This window comes from Rhinolophus sinicus, chromosome 15 (assembly GCF_057876585.1).
Source record: "Rhinolophus sinicus isolate RSI-liver-muscle chromosome 15, RSI-T2T, whole genome shotgun sequence".
Lineage (NCBI taxonomy): Eukaryota > Metazoa > Chordata > Mammalia > Chiroptera > Rhinolophidae > Rhinolophus > Rhinolophus sinicus.
The window spans coordinates 64,367,121-64,387,006 of NC_142515.1; the positions used below are offsets into that span (position 1 = coordinate 64,367,121).

Genomic DNA, 19,886 nt, shown 5'->3' on the forward strand with positions numbered 1-19,886 from the left:
GCCGTCAGCTGTAACCAGTGAGCCATTGGGCCACAATATAACTGCTGTGGCTACGCTAGCAGAGAGGAAAAGAAAAAAAAATGGGGGCTAGCAAGAAGATGGCGGCTGGGCTGGCAAGTGTGGATGGCGGTTTGCGGACAGTGTGGATCCAGCCTCCAGTGAGAGTATAGTGCCGCCAGAGAGAATATAGTGGTATGACTCCCCTACCTATGGCTCCGTGGGTGTTCCTTTTTGGCCTCACCATATCCTGCGTTCTTGTATGGGGAGCGGGACCAGAGACCCCGCACGACACCAGGTTTATCCAAGAATGCAAGTTAATTTAATATTAGAAAATATCTTATTTTTATTTACTCATCAACAGCTTAAAGAATAAAAATAATAGTATCATTCTAATAGATCATTATTTAAAAAGTGGTACAGCATATTTGAAAAGGCACCAAGCTAAAATTCTAGTATTGAAAACTTAAATAATTGACATAAACAACCTAATTGATGGCTTTAATAGCAGTTAAGACACAGCTGCAGAGAAAATTAGTAAACTGGATTACAGGTAAAAAAGAATGAATGAATACTCACATACAAACAATCCCCAAAGAAGCATGGAAGAAAAACACAGAAGAGAAGAGACATAAAGAATACAGTGACAAGGTATAACATACATTCACCTGGAGTCCCTGAAAAGTGAGAAAATGGGACAGAAACAATATGTGATGAGATAATGGCTCCAATTTTTCCAAAACAGACGGACTTAAATTCACAGTTTCAAGAATCTCAACAAATCTCAGGCAAGATAAATAAAAAGAAATCGATACATAGCCACTTCACAAGGGTTTTCAATCCTGACTTGCCTGGGAAGGTTATTTGGACCCTCTGGGCCTCAGTTTTGTAAATACAAAATAACACAACACAACCTACTTTATAGGGATGGTAAAATGATTAAATGAGATGACATATGGAAAGTGTTTAGCATGTCGCCTGACACGTACTTTCTGTAACCGGCTGTAAATGTTGGCTGTTGTTATTTATCAACATTTGCCATATCAGGTTGAAATCTCATGTTTACCTGGCTGTGAGGGTCGCGAAAGCAAGTCATTTCCCACCAGCACTGTGCCGTTTTGCACCTCAGTGGTGGGTGCACATTAGGTGGTGCAGGTATCCAGGAAGGGAAATTCCTGATCTCCTTACGCCCTAAGCCAGGCTCTTGTGGGTCTTCAAGCTCCCCCTTCCCCGGCTCTGGCCACGCCCATCCGCTCATGGCCACGCCCACTCCTACAGGGCTGAAGAGCAGTTGCCTAGCAGTGTGTGTTGCGCTGTAGCCCTGGCACGTGGGCCCAGCCATGCCCAAGAATGCGTTGGTCATCCTGCGCTATGGCCCTTACAGTGCAGTCGGCCTGTCCGTGGAGCACCGCACCTTCCGCCTGGAGGGTCTGCAAGGTGGGCAGCGAGCGACAGAGGGCCACCTAGCTGTGTGCGCTAACTATACCCTAGCCTCTGAGCATCTGTGCAGGCTGTGCTGTAGATCTCCATACTTCCTCAGACCCAGACCAAGTGCCACCTCCTCTGGAGAGTCTTCCGTGAGCCCTCACCACCCCAGGATGATTTAGCATCTTCCTCTGGCTTCCACTGCTTCAATATAAGAAAGGGAACAAACATGTGCTCTGGGCCCACTGGAAAACTGAGGATCAGGAATAGTAAGTGACTTTTCCAAGGTCATATGACTACCTGGAAAATGAGCCTATCTCTTGATCATTCACTCATTCAACAACCTTTACTGGGCACCTAATGTAGGGCAGATGCTCTTCCAGGCATTGGGGACATACCGGTGAACAAAGATAAATACCCTTCAAGTGAGCTTCTCATTGTTGACTACTAATTTACAGAAGTGCTAAGCCTCGGACAGAGGAATGTAATCATAGTAGGTCCTGACACTGGCCGTAATTGAAGGGGGAAGGCCAAAGATCTGGAAAGGTTTATTTGCTAGAATTACATTTGAGTAGAGCTTTAAAGAGTAAGAAGAAACTAACTTGTCAAGAGAAGAAATAGCATTCTGAATGGAGGGACTAATATCTGCAAAGGCTGGAAGCATGAACAAATGATGTATCTGTTGAACTGAAGGGAAGATGAGGTTGGAGAGATAGAGACAAATCCTTCAGGGCCATATAAAAGTTTTAGGCAGGGAGATGAAACTGTGGCTGCTTAGAGGGGAGCAAGATTAGAGGGGAGCAAGAATGGAAGCATGGAGACAAGTCAGGAGGCTGTTGGGTGGTCCAGGGGAGAGATGATAGTAGCTTGGGCCAGGACAGAATAAAGGGGTGGTGGATTAAAGTAAAAGTAATGGCACTCCCTAAAAGGATGAAGATGGAAGGCAACCATCAAGAGGCTGTCCTCCAGATCCAGTCAGTTCTGGCTTGAGCCAAGTGCTGGTGGATGGAAGTGCTCTACACTGCAAGTGAGAACACCAAAGCTGTTCAACTGGACAAACATGCTCCATTTGGACATTATTAAACTTCATGTGCTTTCAGCTATGTGGGTGGAAGTATTGAGTCGGTTCCGCAGTTCTGGAGTTCACAGAAAAAAGTCTGAGCTGGAGATAGAAAGGTATGGGGTCATTGACTTGGGGAGAACATACAGAGAGAGAAGAGAGCCCAGGAATGAGACTTCATGAACTCCAGTATATGACCCAAACCTAGAATTTTCCAGGCAAACTGCTGTGCGAGGCCAGAGGGTACAAAATCAGCAATCAGGGAAGGCCTCCTAGAGGAGGTGGCATTTGAGTTCTAATTTGGAGAATGGGGAGGATTTCAATCAGCAGAAAAAATTGCTTTCGCTGAGAGAAAAGTTGATTGAGAAATTGTGTTACAAATAGCTCACTGTTATTTGGTGGTGCTTAAAATGTTTTGTAGTCTTGGCTAAGGACACTGACTAAATAACTGACTTTTTGCTTCTTCCCCATCTGATGAGCCCCACCAACTGACCCCTCACCTCATAACCCACCTTTAGTTTATGTTCACTAAATGATGAGACTAAGCAGCTACAGCATTTCTTTAAAAACAAGGTGGATCTTACACTGCTGGAAAAGAGTCTACATTCAAGAGTTCTCTGAGCCGTTTTACTTCCTGTCTCTAAGCTTTTAATTTTTGCAGACATTTTTTTTCCTTCACCCCAGCCTTAGTGGTTACCAGCTCCTCCTTCCTAAATGACTCTCACATTTTCTATCTTAGTTCAGCTACTTCTTTTTCTTTTTGTACTATTTTTTTATTGTGGTAAAATACATATTGCATAAAATTTGCCAGTTTAACTATTTTAAGTGTACAATTCAGTGCCATTAATGATATTCAAAATGTTATGCAACCATCACCACTATCTATTTCAAAAAATTTTTAATACCCCCCCCCAAAAAAATTCTATCCACTAAGCAGTAACACCCTATTCCTTCCTCCCCCCAGCTCCTGCTAACCTCTATGGTAATTCCTGTCTCTATGAATTTTTCCATTCTAGATACTTTTGTAAGTAAAACCATACGATATTTGTCCTTTTGTGTCTAACTTATTTCACTAGAATATTTTGAAGTTTCATCCATGTTGTAGCATGTGTTAGTATTTCCTTCTTTTATATAGCCAAACAATATTCTATTAATATGTATATACCACATTTTGTTTATACATTCATCTGTTTAGGAACACTTCACTTGTTTCCATCTTTTGGTTATTGTAAATACTGCTGCTATGAACATGGGTGTAAAAGTATCTGAGTCCTGTTTTCAATTTGGATGGGGGGGCTGTATACCTAGGAGTAGAATTTCTGGGTCATATGGTAATTCTATGTTTAACTTTTTGAAGAACTTCCGAACTGTTTTCCACAGCGGCTGCACCATTTTAACATTGTCCCTAGCAATGTATGAGGATTCCAATTTCTCCACATCCTCGCCAACACTTGCACTTTTTTTTTTAATTATAGCTATCTAAGTAGGTGTGAACTGGAATATCATTGTGGATTTTATTTGCACTTCTCTAGCGACTAATGATGTTAAGCAGCTTTTCTTGTGCTTATTGGACATTTGTGTATCTTCTTTGAAGAAATGTCTATTCAAGTTCTTTGCTCATTATTTAATTAGATCATTCCTTTTGTTGTTCGGTTGGAAGTATGCTTTATATAATCCAGATACTAGACCCTTGTCAGATATATTATTTGCAAATAATTTTTCCCATTCTGTAGGTTGTCTTTTCACTTACTTAATAGTGTACTCTGATGCACAAAAGTTTTTAATTTTATGAAGCTCTGTTTTTCTGGTTTTCCATTTGTTCCCTGTGCTTTTGATGTTTAAGAAATTGTTGCCAAATCTAAGGTCATGTAGATTTGCCCCTACGTTTTCTTCTAAAAGTTTTATATTTTCTAAATTTGGATCTTTGACCCATTTTGAGCTAATTTTTGTATCTGGTGTAAGTAAGATAAGGGTCCAACTTCACTCAAAAGATATTCATGTGGGAACTTCTAGTCAAGATGGCAGAGTAGGTAAACGCCTTGCTCACCTCCTCCCACAACCACATCAAAATTACAACTAAATTATAGAACAGCCACTCTTGACAACCACCTGACAACTAGCTGAACAGAATTCCTATACCTAAGGACACAAAAAAGAAGCCACAACAAGACTGGTAGGAGGGGAAGAGACACAGAATGGGCAGGTCCCACACCCACAGTGTGGAGACGAAGAATAAGGAGGAATATCTTAGCTGTAGAAGTCTCCCCTGAGGATAAAGGGGTCCAAGCTCCACACTGGGCTCCCCAGCCCGAGGTACTACTGCCAGGAAGAGAAATGCCCATAACAAATGGCTGAGAAAAACAGTAGGGTTTGTATCCAAGTGACAGAGAGGGCTGCTGCAGCCTTGAGGGGCCTGTGCATGGACTCCCTCACTTAAAAACTCACTTGCTCAAGGCTCCAGCCAAGAGAAACATCTCTAAAAGTGCCAGGGACGTATGGAGAGGAACAAAATTAACTAGCTTCAGGATGAGGGCTGGAGAGGCAGGGATTAGGGCAGTTTTCTCCAGGGATGGAAATGCTGGCAGGTGGTATTGTTTCTTTGTTGAACCCTCCAGCCACAGTGCAGGTAGGTGCTGAATCTGTACTCTTCATTAGCATGGATAACACTGGTCACCCCACCCTGATGATTTCCTGAGACCTTGCTCCACCCAACTCACATGCCTGGTTCCAGCTGCTTTTTCAGCAGCTTCCAGCAGATTTTCCACACAAGCAGCCTGCCTCAGCTGACACTACAGATTTCCCACAAATCTCTCAAAGGTCCACACACCTCAAACAAGCAGCAGACTTCTGTACCTCTTGCTAAGTGAACACAAGCCTGGCACAAGCAGCAATAGATCTCAACTTGCATTGCAATTCCCATCAGGTGGCCTCCAGACCTCAATAAGCTGTGGCCAGTGGTAGCTGGGAACATAGCCTCAATTAAGTGGCCATAAGCTCAGCCGAATTGGCAGCTGGCCTCAACTCACATTGTGGTACCCACAAAAGGGTGCCAAGCCTGGAACTAATGGCAGCTGTCCTCAGTTCCCAGTATAGCTTCTCCCAAACACCTATAAGCACAGAACAAGTGGCAACCAACAGCAGGTCACTTTGTAGCTCCCACCAGGCTGCTCCAAGGTAGACATAAATGGCCACCGATCGTGGTCTGCACCAGAACCGTTCACAAAAGGCTCCAGAAGCAATACGTCTGATGACCAGCTTCAGAACACACCAGAGTACCACCCAAACAGCTCCACAAAAAACAAACTTGAAGGACAGACTTGGCTGACACCAGAACCTAACTAAAGTGACTCCTGCTCTGTGGAATCAGCCCCTACACAACAGCGTGTCCATTGTAGTCATAGCCAGCTCTCACAGCCAGTCAGCCTTTGGGTCTCTCTCACCCACCAATGTGCAAACAGCAATCAAGACTCAAGTACAGATAAGAGATCCAAGATGGTGGAATAGATGAACACCGTGCCTGCATCCTTCCATGGACACATCAAAATTATAACTAAATTATAGAACAATCAACCTGGAGAACCATCTGAAGTCTAGCCAAACAGAAGTCCTATATGTAAAGCTCTAAAGAAACCACATCTAGACTGGTAGGAGAGGTGAAGATGCAGAATGGGCCCCAACCTCTCTGTGGCAGTTGAGAATCAGAAGGGATAGATATCTCAGCCATGGAGTTTCTCCCAGAGGAGCGAGGCACCTGAACCTCCCACACCAGGCTCCCCAGCCTGGAATACTAATGCTGGGAAGAGGAGCCTCCACTACATCTGGCTGTAAAAAAAAGTGGGGATTCTGACTGTTCGGGTGGGACAGAAAGATGCAAGAAACCCAGACGTTCTCCTAAATGGCTCACATACGGGCTAACTTGCTTGCAGTCACTCACCTTGGACTCCAGCAGAGAGATGGTGACCCAGGGAGTCTTAGACACATATGGGGGGGGCAGGGAAAGACTGAGGTGTGTGGGTTCAGGAGGAGGATGGGAGGACAGTTGGCATTTTCTCAGAGAGGAGTCCTCCTCCCATGTAGCCAGCAGACAGGCGCCATCTTTCCTATGGTGAGCCCACCCCACAGGCCAAATCTGAATCTGATTGGTCTGGTGAGCTCTGCTCTTCCACCCTGCTGACTCAGCTGGGACCCCACCACACCCAACTTGAACACTGCCAGAGGGACTTCCTCAGCAAACAGTCAGCCCCTCCCGCATTGCACTCCTTCTTAGAAAACTATAGAAGTCCACAGGCCCCAGGTAGGTGGCAACTGGCCTCAGTGTGCTCTGAAACTTTTGCTGAGTCACTCTAGGCTCAGCACTGGCACCAAACCAAAGTCTACATTAACCTGGTGACCACAACTTTTCCCACTCTGCTATGTTTATATACTCCCTGAGACTCTGCCTCACCCAACTTGCATACTGAACAAAGCTTTATCAGTGGCTGAACCTTAAGGGAGCCAGGTGCCCTGGCTGTTTGTGGCATTACCCCAGGTCTGGTACCGGTGGCAGCTGTCTTTTTTCTCACTGTGGCTTCTCCCACCTGCCTTCAGGTTTAACACAGATAGCATACAACTGGGGATTACTTTTTACTTCCTACCATGTAGCCCCTGGCCAGTCACAGGCAGTCGCTGACCTGGGCCTGCAACAGAACCCCTCCCAAGAGGTCCCAGAACCAAGATACTTGGAAGTTGACTTCAGACCATAGCAGAGTACTCCCCAATTAGCCCCACAAGTGACACACAAAAAGAGTGGTCTCAACAGGCACCAGAACCTGCTGGAGCAAAACCCACACAGCAGCTCATAAGCTGTGGACATGGCCAAATCCCACAACCAGTCAGCCTGAGGGTCAATCCCACCCACTGATGTACGAAAAGCAATCAATTCTCAATAAGAACAGGAGAGCACATACAACCCACACAAGAGACACTCCTGGAGCACCTGGCTGAGGTGGCCAGGGAGACTCCCACTGAATCCTACAAGACACCTGCTACATAAGGCCACCTGGCCAAGACTGGAAGATGTAGCATATCTACCTAATACATATAAACAGACACAGTGAGGCAGCCAAAATGAGAAAACAAAGAAATGCATTCCAAATGAAAGAACAGGAGAACAATCCAGAAAAAGAACTAAATAAAATGAAGGCAAGCTACCTACCAGGGATAGAGTTCAAAATAATGATTATAGGGATGCTCAAGGAACTTAGTGAGATCTTCAACAAAGATATTGCAAGCACAAAACAGGACATACCATGTTTCCCCCCAAATAAGACCTAACTGGAAAATAAGCACTAGCATGATTTTTAATAAGACATCCCCTGAAAATAAGCCCTATCGTGTTTCCCCGAAAATAAGACTGGGTCTTATATTTAGTTTTGCTCCAAAAGACACATTAAGGCTTATTTTCAGGGGATGTCTTAGTAAAAGTCATGATAGGGCTTCTATTCCAGTTAGGTCTTATATTCAGGGAAACATGGTAGAAACCATAAAAAACAACATCAAAAGTGAAGAATGCAATAACTGAAATAAGAATGCACTAGAAGGAATCACCAGCAGACTAGATGAAGCAGAGGATCAAATCAACAATTTGGAAGACAAGGTAGTAGAAAACGTCCAATTGAAACAGCAAAAGATAAATAAATAAATAAATAAATAAATAAATAAATAAATAAATAAAATAAATATATTTTAAAAATGAGGATAGTGTAAGGGCTTCTGGGACAATACCAAGTGTACCAACATTTACATCATAGGGGTACCAGAAGGAGAAGAGAGAGAGCAAGGCATTGAAAACCTATTTAAAGAAATAATGATGAAAAAATTCCCTAACTTGGGAGAGGAAATAGCCATCCAAGCCCAGGAAGCACAAAGAGCCCAAAAGAAGAGGAAGTCAAAGAGGCCCACATCAAGTCACATCATAATGAAAACACCAAAGGTTAAAGACAAACAATCTTAAAAGCAGCAAGAGAAAAGCAGTTAGTTACATACAAGGGAGCTCCCATAAGACTGTCAGATGATTTCTCAATAGAAACGTTACAGGTCAGAAAAGAATGACTCAAAATATTCAAAGTGATGAAAGGTAAAGACTTACAATCAAGATTGCTCTACTCAGCAAAGCTATCATTTAGCATTGAAAGAGACATAAAATTTCCCAGACAAGAAAAGGCTAAAGTAGTTCATCTCCACTAAATAAGTATAACAAGAAATGTCAAAGTGTTTTCTTTAAGAAGGAAAGCAAAAGATCAAAAATATGAATAAGAAAATATAGGAAAGAGCATTGTTAAAATGTCCACACTACCCAAGGCAATCTACAGATTCAGTGCAAGAACAAGTCATCCTAAAACTTATATGGAACTACAAAAGACCCCAAAAGTCAAAGCAATCTTGAAATAAAAGAACAAAGTTGAAGGTATCATACAACTTGATATCAAACTATACTACCAGGCTATATAGTAACCAAAACAGCACGATACTGGCAAAAAAAACAGGCACATAGATCAACGGAACAAAATAGAGAGCCCAGAAATAAACCCAGGCTTATATGGTCATTTAATCTATGACAAAGGAAGCAAGAATATACAATAGGGTAAAGATAGTTTCTTCTATAAATGGTGCTGGGAAAACTGGACAGCTACATGGAGAAGAAAGGAAGGAAGGAAGGAAGGAAGGAAGGAAGGAAGGAAGGAAGGAAGGAAGGAGGGAGGGAGGGAGGGAGGGAGGGAGGGAGGGAGGGAGGGAGGGAGGGAGGGAGGGAAGAAAGGAAGGAAGGAAACTAGATTACTTTCTTTTACCAGGAGGTCTGACACTTAAATTCACGAACTTATCCTAGAAAAAGTGCTACATACCTCATTACTGAATATCACTACAGTCACCTTCAAAGTACTCCATTTGGAAAGCTATGTGCCAACACCTGTGCCTAGTCCACCCTTCAAAGCAATTTTGGAACTCTTGTTCTGGAATGACCATCAGAGCAGTCATCATGTTACTCGATGTCCTGAATGTCATAAAAATGTCTTCCTTTCAATATTTCCTTTATATTTGGGTAAAGAAAGAAGTCATGGGGGCCAGATCAGGTGATTAGGGAGGGTGTTCCAATACAGTTATTTGTTTACTGACTAAAAACTCCCTCACAGACAGTGCCGTGTGAGCTGGTGCATTGTCGTGATGCAAGAGCCATGAATTGTTGGCAAAAAGATCAGGTTGTCTTAACTTTTTCACACAGCCTTTTCAGCGCTTCCAAATAGTAAACTTGGTTAACTGTTTGCACAATTGGTATAAATTCATAATGAATAATCCCTCTGATATCAAAAAAAGTCAGCAACATCATTTTGACTCTTGATTTGGACTGATGGAACATTTTTGGTCGTGGAGAATTGGCTGACTTCCATTGTGCACTTTGACGCTTTGTTTCAGGGTCGGGTTGGTAGACGCAAATTTCATCACCAGTGATAACACGGCCCAAAACATTGTCTTGCCTCTCCAAAAGGTCTTCGCAAACTTCAACTCACCTTTGCTTTTGTTCATTGGTGAGATCCATTTTTGCACACACCTTTCTCATGCCAAGATTTTCAGTTAAGATTTTCCTGTTTCTCTATCATTATTTACTTGGTCTGTGTAATGATGGGGGGTGAGGAAAAGAAAGGGAAAAAGCACACTAGAGTGGGGAATTAATCAATTTATTTATTTTGCAATATCTAATCAATTTATTTAGCATTATGTAATAGCAAAAGACAAAGGCACTTAAAAGAATGTGCTAATGACAGAAAGTAAAGGTGGTTAAGACTAAACTATACACGTTGATAACAATGTCATGTCAAAGGAGTATACATATAAGTTTAAGAGATCCCAACATATGTTTGCTATTGATCAAAAATCACTTGGTTAAATACATAAATAACATTAGTAAGGAGTATCAAAAAGCAATAATAAGCTTTACACAACAGTAACTATTATAGTAGATGCCAAAAGCTCACCAAACTGGGGTAAAACAGCACTGGAAAAGTTATAAATCAAAACCTTGCCAGGTCTGCAGCTGAGAGAAACTCAGGCGTCTCCCACACTGCTGCTTGTTAGTTCCCAAGAATGCTGCTGCTGTTGTTGTTGTTGTTGTTAGAAGTCAGGGTGTCTTCTGATGCTATAAACTGCAAGCTACATACAAGTTTTCAAGGAGTTAATAATCTGAAGAATGTTGTTGCTGTTGTCATTGTTGCTGTTCTTGTTGTTGGAAGTTAAAACATCTTCTGATGTTGTAGCTGCAAGCTGCATAAAGTTTTCAAGATGCTAACAAGTTCTCAAGAAGGCTAACCATGGGGAACAACACTATAGAGGCCAGGAACCAGGCAGACCTCACCAGGTTCATGGCTGGAAGTCAGGACATCCCCTGGTGTTCTAAGCTGCATGTTGCTGGAAGTCTTCAATATGTTAGAACGATGAAGAATCACCAATGACAAATGACAAAATGATAAAAATTACACTGCCAAATGAGGTCTATCATATATTTTCTCAGATGTACCTTACAGCCAAGCTCCTTATTCCTGCCTCCCCCTCCGGGAAGGGCCAGTTCCAGGAGGACCTGGCAGTTAGTGTGATAAAAATATTTCTTATCTGGCTAAAGGGCTAGTTCATCTGGACAAGCAGATGAACTACTGTTCCTGGTTGGGGCCATCAGCCCAAGGTCTTCCAAAGCCTGACAACGTGCCTATCACGTCATCCTGATATACCTTAGCTACTTCTTCACTTCATCTGCTGATGAGGGAGAAACAGACAGAAAGCAACATCATCTCATATCTCCCCTTCTCAGAAGAATGAGACCAAAGAGAGAATTAACTCAACCCCTAATCACAGCACAGAATTGTTTTTAACCTTAAGCTAACCATCACCTCACATGCAGTAAAAAGCCTCACAGCACAGACAGAAAAGCAATCTCATCTCATACAGAAAGCAACTTGTGGGGACAGAGCCCCAAAGAACAGTTTCCAGGCTCTCGGCCTCACATAGAAAGGTGTTGGCTCGGCCTCACATAGAAAGGTGTTGGCTCAACTGTGATTGGATGGCCATCAGCTGTGGCTAGTTGGCCATCAGCTGTAATCAGTGAGCCATTGGCCACTAATATAACTGCTGTGGCTACACTAGCAAAAAGTGGGGGCTAGCAAGAAGATGGTGGCTGGGCTGGCAAGCGCGGATTGCAGTTAGGATGGCTGTTGCGGACAGTGTGGATCCAGCCTCCAGTGAGAGTATAGTGCCGCCAGAGGGAATATAGTGGTATGACTCCCCTACCTATGGCTCCGTGGGTGTTCCTTTTTGGCCTCACCATGTCCTGCATTCTCTTGTGGGGAGCGGGAGCAGAGACCCCGCAGGACGCCCTGCACAACACAACTTCATCCCATATCTCCGCTGCTTGGGAGAATGAGACGAAAAGGGGGAATTTACTCAACCCCTGATCACAGCACAGAAATCACTTCACATACAGGAACAGATAAAAGCTAATAGACAAGCGGACGTCATAGGAATGGCGGCAGCGGGGCGCACTTTTTGAGTTCTCCTCCAGATCTTATCAGAAACGGGACATTTATAACCCATCAAAGGACTCTCTGCTCATCACGCAGAACAGCTAAGAGACTCGTGCAAGGATTACTTGCAGGTGGGGAAATTGGGCAAGCAGGGGAAGAGGGTAGGGAGCGGAGTGCAGACGCGATCCGCATCTGCCACAGTGGAAACGCAGTCCGTACCTGTGGCTGTGAAAACGTCGCCAACACCCACAGCTGCAGAGACACAGGGGATCCCAGGACGGAACAGAGAACACAAAAGCCAGGAGGTGGGCTCTTTCCCTGCGTCCCACAGCTGATCTCTCCCACCGAGGGGGCAGCATATCCAGCATTTGAGGCAATAACCTCAGCTGATACCTCCAGTTAAGCCCTAGCCCGGACAAAGGACACAAACTCCATACCTGGGCCCCTCTCCCCCGCTCTTCCAATCCTACCCCTGCCCTTCCAGAGACTTGAACTGGCCCCTGAACTGAGGAGTAGTGTCAGATTGCAGAGGAGCCTTGGTGCTGGGGTTCTGGGAAGACTGGCGGGTGGCTTTGACCCAGGGAAGAGGCTGGGAGGAGTGTGGTTTTTGCTGGGCTAGGAGAGAGGGGACTCCGCCGCCCCCAGCCACCACCTTTTCTGGCCTGCGGGAAGAATGTGACACAGCTGGGCTTGGAAAGAGAAGATCCCTCCATCCCCAGCCCCCACCCTTTCTGGTCTGCCTAGGGCAGGGCAATTACATCTGCGGAGGAACTTCCAGGGATCAGCAGTAAGTGGCAGACGCAGCTGCCAGCTTTCAGCAGCTCAGAAATCTCCCACCCGCCACACACACACACACACACACACACACACACACACACACGGAAGAAGTGCCCTAAGACTCAGGAGAACTGGACACAGGGCTGGTGGTGCTACTCTCAGTGCGCATATGTGCAGGCAAGGGCAGAAACTGCACTGACTTTGTAGAAACTACCATCCAGACCCCTCAGCCCTACTCATCTAAATCTGTAGTCCCAACGTCACACTGGGCACCAGGTGACCAGCTCTGCTTGCACAATATGCAGGGGACTCTTTGGTACAGCAGAGGACAACCTGGAGATTACTTGGTGGGCTTAAGCCAAGACTGGCGCTGCTTTTTGTTTTGTTTTGTTTTGTCTTTATATTTTTGATATCTTTGCCCGTGTTGAGTGGGGGTTGTTGATTGTTTTTACATGTGAATGTATTTGATTTTTTCTTTGTTGTTGTTGTTGTGCTTGGTGATTTGCTTTGTTCTGAAATTGCCCTACCAGGGCCCAGCTTAACACATTGCGTACGGCGGGGTTTAAATCCCTCGTGAAGATTCTCATGATCCATACGCAATGTGTTAAGAGGCACAAGATTCAACATACCCAGAGGCCAACTCCAGACCAAACCAGAGTACTACCGGGTTTGACCTACAAGTGACACACCCAGAAAGAATTCTCTACAGGCACAAGAGCCCATAGAGGCCAAACCACATTTAAGCGGGCAACCCTCACGCAGCAGAACACCTTGCAGTGGGCAGAGCCAAGTCCCACCTTCTCACCCTAGGAGTTAACCCCACCTACTCACAAGAGAAAAGCAATTAAAGATCTTCTTTAACAGGACAATATACACAACACAAGAGTCACCTTTGGAGCACACGCAGAGGAGAAGAACGAAGTAGTGCAAGTCAAATATAAAGGACACATGCTACATAAGATAACCCAGCAAGAACTAAGAACTCTAGGGGATCTACCTAATACATTGAAGCAAACACAGAGAGTCAGCCAGAATGGGGAAACAAAGAAACATGTCCCAAATAAAAGAACAGAAGAAACCTCCAGAAATGGAACCAAATGAAACAGAGGTAACCAACCTATCAGAGACAGGGTTCAGAACACTGATGATAAGAATGTTTAAGGAGCTTAGAGATGACATCAAGAAGGATGTAGAAATCATAACAAACAACCAGTTGGAACTAAAGAACACAATCATCGAAATAAAGAACTCACTTGAAGGAATTAACAGCAGATTAGATGAAGCAGAGGATCAAATCAGCGACTTAGAAGACAAGTTAGCAGAGATCACCCAAACAGAACAACAGAAAGAAAAAAGAATAAAAAACAATGCTGATGGTTTGAGAGACCTCTGGGATAACATCAAACACAACAACATGCACATCATAGGAATACCAGAAGGTGAAAAGAGGAAGCAAGGGATCGAGAACATATTTGAAGTAATAATGTCCGAAAACTTCCCTAACCTGATGAAGGAAACCAACATACAAGCCCAGGAAGTGCAGAGAGTTCCAACCAGGATAAACCCAAATAGGTCCACACCAAGACACAGTATACTTAAAATGGCAAAGGTTAAAGACAAAGAGAGAATCCTAAAAGCAGCAAGAGAAAGACAGAGGGTTACATACAAGGGAACTCCCATAAGACTATCAAATGACTTTTCTGCAGAAACATTGAAGGCCAGGAGTGAGTGGCAGGAGATACTCAAAGTGATGGAAAACAAAGGCCTACAACCTAGATTTCTTTACCCAGTAGGCTATCATTTAAAGTTGATGGAGAGATAAAGAGCTTCCCAGAAAAGAATAAGCTAAAGAAATTTATTACCACCAAGCCAGCATTGCAAGAAATACTAAAAGGACTTCTGTAAATAGAAGAAAGATGAAAACAATCTAACTACAAATTTAAAAATGGCAATAACTGTGTACCTATTAATAATCACTTTAAATGTAAACGGATTAAATGCTGCAATCAAGAGACATAGGGTGCCTGAGTGGATAAGACAGCAAGACCCTTGTATATGCTGTGTACAAGAGACTCACCTCAGATCAAAAGACACACAGGCTGAAAGTGAAGGTTGGAGTAAGATATTTCATGCAAATGGAAATGAGAAAAAAGCTGGAGTTGCAATACTTATTTCTGACAAAATAGACTTTAAAATGAAGAAAATAATAAAAGACAAAGATGGGCACTATATAATAATAAAGGGATCAATCCAACAAGAGGACATAACCCTAGTAAACATCTATGCACACAACATAGGAGCACCTAAATATATAAAACAGATATTGACTGACATAAAGACGGAGATCAACACTAATACTATCATAGTAGGGGACTTCAACACACCTCTGACAACAAGGGACAGGTCTTCCAGACAGAAAATCAATATGGAAACAACAGCCTTAAATGATACATTGGACCACTTGGATTTAATCAATATTTTCAGAGCATTTCACCCCAATGCTGCAGAATACACATTCTTCTCAAGCGCACATGGAACATTTTCCAAGATAGACCATATGTTAGGCCACAAAACAAGTCTTGATAAATTTAAGAAAATTGAAATCATACCAATTGTCTTCTCTGACCACAGTGCTATGAAATTAGAAATGAACTACAGGAGAAAAACTGGAATTCATGGAGGCTGAATAACATGTTACTAAATAATGAACGGGTCAAGCAGGAGATCAAGGAAGAAATCAAAAGATATCTCGAGACAAACGGAAATGAAAACACAACGACCCAAAATCTATGGGATGCCGTGAAAGCAGTCCTAAGAGGGAAATTCATAGCGTTGCAGGCCTACCTAAAGAAACAAGAAACATCGCTAATCAGCAGTCTATCTTCACACTTAAGGGATCTGGAAAAAGAACAGCAAAATAAGCCCAAAGGGAGAACAAGGAAGTAGATAATAAAGATCAGAGCAGAAATAAATGAAATAGAAACCAGAAAAACAATACAAAAGATCAATGAGTCCAAGAGTTGGTTCTTAGAGAAGATAAACAAAATTGACAAACCTTTAGCCAGACTCATTAAAAGAGAGAGAGAGAGGACCCAAATTAATAAAATCAGAAATCAAAGAGGAGAAGTGACAACAGACACCGCAGAAATACAAAAAATTTTAAGAAATTACTATGAGCAATTAAATGCCAACAAATTTGACAATCTGGAAGAAATGGACAATTTTCTAGAGGCATATAACCTTCCAAGGCTAACTCAAGAAGAAACAGAAAACCTGAATAGACTGATTACCACCAGGGAAATTGAATCAGTAATCAACAATCTCCCAACAAACAAAAGCCCTGGACCAGATGGCTGTACAGGTGAATTTTAAAAAACGTTCAAAAAAGAATTATCACCTATTCTCCTCAAGCTCTTCCAAAAAATCCAGAAGGAGGGAAGACTCCCAAACACTTTTTATGAAGCCACTATCACCCTGATCCCAAAATCAGACAAACACACCACAAAAAAGAAAACTACAGGCCGATATCGCTAATGAACATAGATGCAGAAATCCTCAACAAAATATTAGCGAACAGAATTCAGCAATACATACAAAAGATCATACACCATGATCAAGTGGGATTCATCCAGTATCCAAGGGTGGTTCAACATCCGCAAATCAATTAATGTGATACACCACATTAATAAAATGAAAAATAAAAATCACATAATCATATCAATACATGCAGAAAAAACATTTGATAAAATCCAGCAGCGATTCATGATAAAAACCCTTAAGAAAGTGGGAATAGAGGGATCATATCTCAACATAATAAAGGCCATATATGACAAACCCACAGCTAACATCATACTCAATGGGGAAAAGCTAAAACCATTCCCCTTAAGATCAGGAACAAGACAATGGTGCCCACTTTCTCCACGTCTATTCAACATAGTGCTGGAAGTTCTAGCCACAGCAATCAGACAAGAAAAAGAAATAAAAGGCATCCAAATTGGTAAAGAGGAAGTAAAATTGTCATTATATGCAGATGACATGATACTATATATAGAGAACCCTAAAGACTCCACCAAGAAATTATTAGAGCTGATAGATGAATTTAGTAAAGTAGCAGGATACAAAATTAATATTCAGAAATCAATTGCATTTGTATATACCAATATTAAAACATCAGGAGAAATTTAAAAAGCAATCCCATTTACAATTGCTCCAAAGACTATAAAATACCTGGGAATAAATTTAACCAAAGAAGTAAAAGATCTGTACTCAGAAAATTATAAGACACTGAAGAAAGAAACGAAAGAAGATACAAATAGATGGAAACACATACCATGTTCATGGATAGGAAGAATTAATATAGTTAAAATGTCCATACTGCCTAAGGCAATATACAGATTCAACGCAATTCCTATCAAACTACCAATGACGTTTTTCACAGAAATAGAACATATAATCCTAAAATTTATATGGGACCATAAAAGACCCCGGATAGCCATGGCAATCTTGAGAAATAAGAACAAAGTGGGAGGTATAACAATACCTGACATCAAATTATACTACAAGGCTACAGTAATCAAAGCAGCATGGTACTGGCATAAAAACAGACACATAGATCAATGGAACAGAATAGAGAGCCCAGAAATAAATCCATGCCTATATGGCCATTTAATCTATGACAATGGAAGCAAGAATGTACAGTGGGGTAAAGGCAGTCTATTCAATAAATGGTGCTGGGAAACCGGGACAGACACATGCAAAAAAATGAAGCTGGACCACCTCCTTACACCATATACAAGAATAAATTCAAAATGGATTAAAGACTTAAATGTAAGATCTGAACCATAAAATTCCTGGAAGAAAATATAGGAAGAAACTTCACAGACATTACCTGGAGTAAGATTTTTACTGATATATCCCCTCGTGCGAGGGAAGTAAGAGAAAAAATAAACGTGGGATTACATCAAACTTTTACATGTAATTACATTACATTTTCCTTTCACAGCAAAGGAAACCATCAATAAAACAAAAAGGGATCCTACTGAATGGGAAAAGATATTTGCCAATGATATATCTGATAAGGGGTTAATATCCCAAATTTATAAAAAATACACTCAACTCAACTCCAAAAAAACAAACAACCCAATTTAAAAATGGGCAGAGGACATGAAGAGACATTTTTCTAAAAAGGACATACAGATGGCAAACAGACATATGAAGAAATGCTAAACCTCACTAACCATCAGAGAAATGCAAATAAAAACCACAATGAGATACCACCTCACCCCAGTCAAAATGGCTATCATCAATAAATCAACAAACAACAAGTGCTGGCAAGGATGTGGAGAAAAGGGAACGCTTGTGCACTATTGGTGGGATTGCAGATTGGTGCAGCCACTATGGAAAACAGTATGGAGGTATCTCAAAAATCTGAAAATGGAACTACCTTATGATCCAGCAATCCCACTCCTAGGTATCTATCCGGAGAAATCCAAAACTCCAATTCAAAAATCTTTATGCACTCTTATGTTGATTGCAGCACTATACACAATAGCCAAGACATGGAAACAACTGAAATGCCCATCGGTAGATGACTGGATTAAGAAACTGGAACATTTATACAATGGAGTATTACGCAGCCATAAAGAAGAAAGAAATCTTACCATTTGCAACAACATGGATGAACCTAGAAAACATTATGTTAAGTGAAATAAGTCAGACAGAGGAAGACAAATACCATATGATCTCACTTATATGTAGAATCTAAAGAAAAGAATAAGTGAATGAACTAATCAGAAACAGTTTTGGAGACGTAGAGGAAAAACTGAGGGTTGCTAGATGGGCGGGGGGGTGGGGATAAGGGGGAAGGTGAGGGGTTTAGAAAACAGTCGGTAACCACAAGATGGCCACGGAGTTTTGAAAATTAATTTTGGGAACGTAATCAATAATGTAAAGATTTTGTAGGGTATCCGATGGACACGTGTCCCATTTGGGAGACCACCTCAGGGATGATATAGATGCCTGATCTCTGCACTGTACACCTGAAGCTGAACAATAATGAATGCCAACTATAATTTTATATATATATATATATATATATATATATGTGTGTGTGTGTGTGTGTGTGTGTGTGTGTGTGTGTGTGTGTGTGTGTGTGTATATTACAGGAAGCGGAGTACAGCATTAGGAATAGAGACAGTGGAAATGTAAAGGCTCCGTGCGATGTCAGAGGGATAGTGGATGGGGGGAGGGGGGTTCACACAGTGTGAGGGATATAAATGATAAACGTCTAAGTATTGCTTTGTCTGGTGCACCTGAAACTAATAAAATAAAAAAATTAGAAAAATAAAGCTAATAGACGAAAGCTCACATCAACCAACGAAGGCAAATTTTCCTCAGCATCTACCCGACAGTCTGTTATGCTTCTCACAGTCAACCGATGATTTTAACACACAATTTGACAAATTTTTGCAATGTTTTCATAAGTTCTGATCATTACTGGGCACCCTGACTTCTCTTCATCAGTAACACGTTCTCTCCTCAGAAAAACATTTAATCCATTTGTACACTGCTGTTTTCTTCATGGCATTATCCCCATAAACTTGGACTAGCATGTCCCTGATTTCACTTCCACTCTTGCCAAGTTTAACAAGAAATTTAATATTTGTTCGTTGCTATAATTCAAGCTCAGACATTCTCATGATGGCACACAAAGCCGCACAACAATAATGCACTCAGCAAGACACCGCTGCATGTCGACACGAACACAGCTGTGAGACACTGATATACCAAGGTTATGAAACCTTACCGAGTCATTTGTCCAGGGCTGCCAATGTAAGCGCACAGTGGCATGTTAACAGACTAAATTGTCAGACCTCTATATACAAGAATAAACTCAAAATGGATTAAAGATGTAAATGTAAGTCCTGAAATCATAGAACTCCTAGAAGAAAACATAGGCAGTAAACAGTTTGACATCACTCTTAGCAATATTTTTTTGAATATGTTTACTCAGGCAAGGAAAACAAAAGAAAAAATAAATGGGACTATATCAAACGAAAAAGTTTTTGCACCATGAAGGAAAC

At 42.0% G+C, this 19,886-nt stretch overlaps 1 protein-coding gene across 1 annotated transcript in view; it reads left to right on the top strand.

The window, feature by feature from the left end:
* The first annotated feature begins 1,337 nt into the window (after positions 1-1,337).
* The window catches only part of C15H10orf53 (chromosome 15 C10orf53 homolog), a 51,706-nt gene continuing 33,157 nt past the window's right edge, over positions 1,338-19,886 (top strand). Inside the window, exon 1 of the mRNA XM_019730162.1 lies at positions 1,338-1,434. Within this exon, the coding sequence (XP_019585721.1) occupies positions 1,338-1,434 (97 nt within the window). The remainder of the gene's footprint in view (positions 1,435-19,886) is intronic.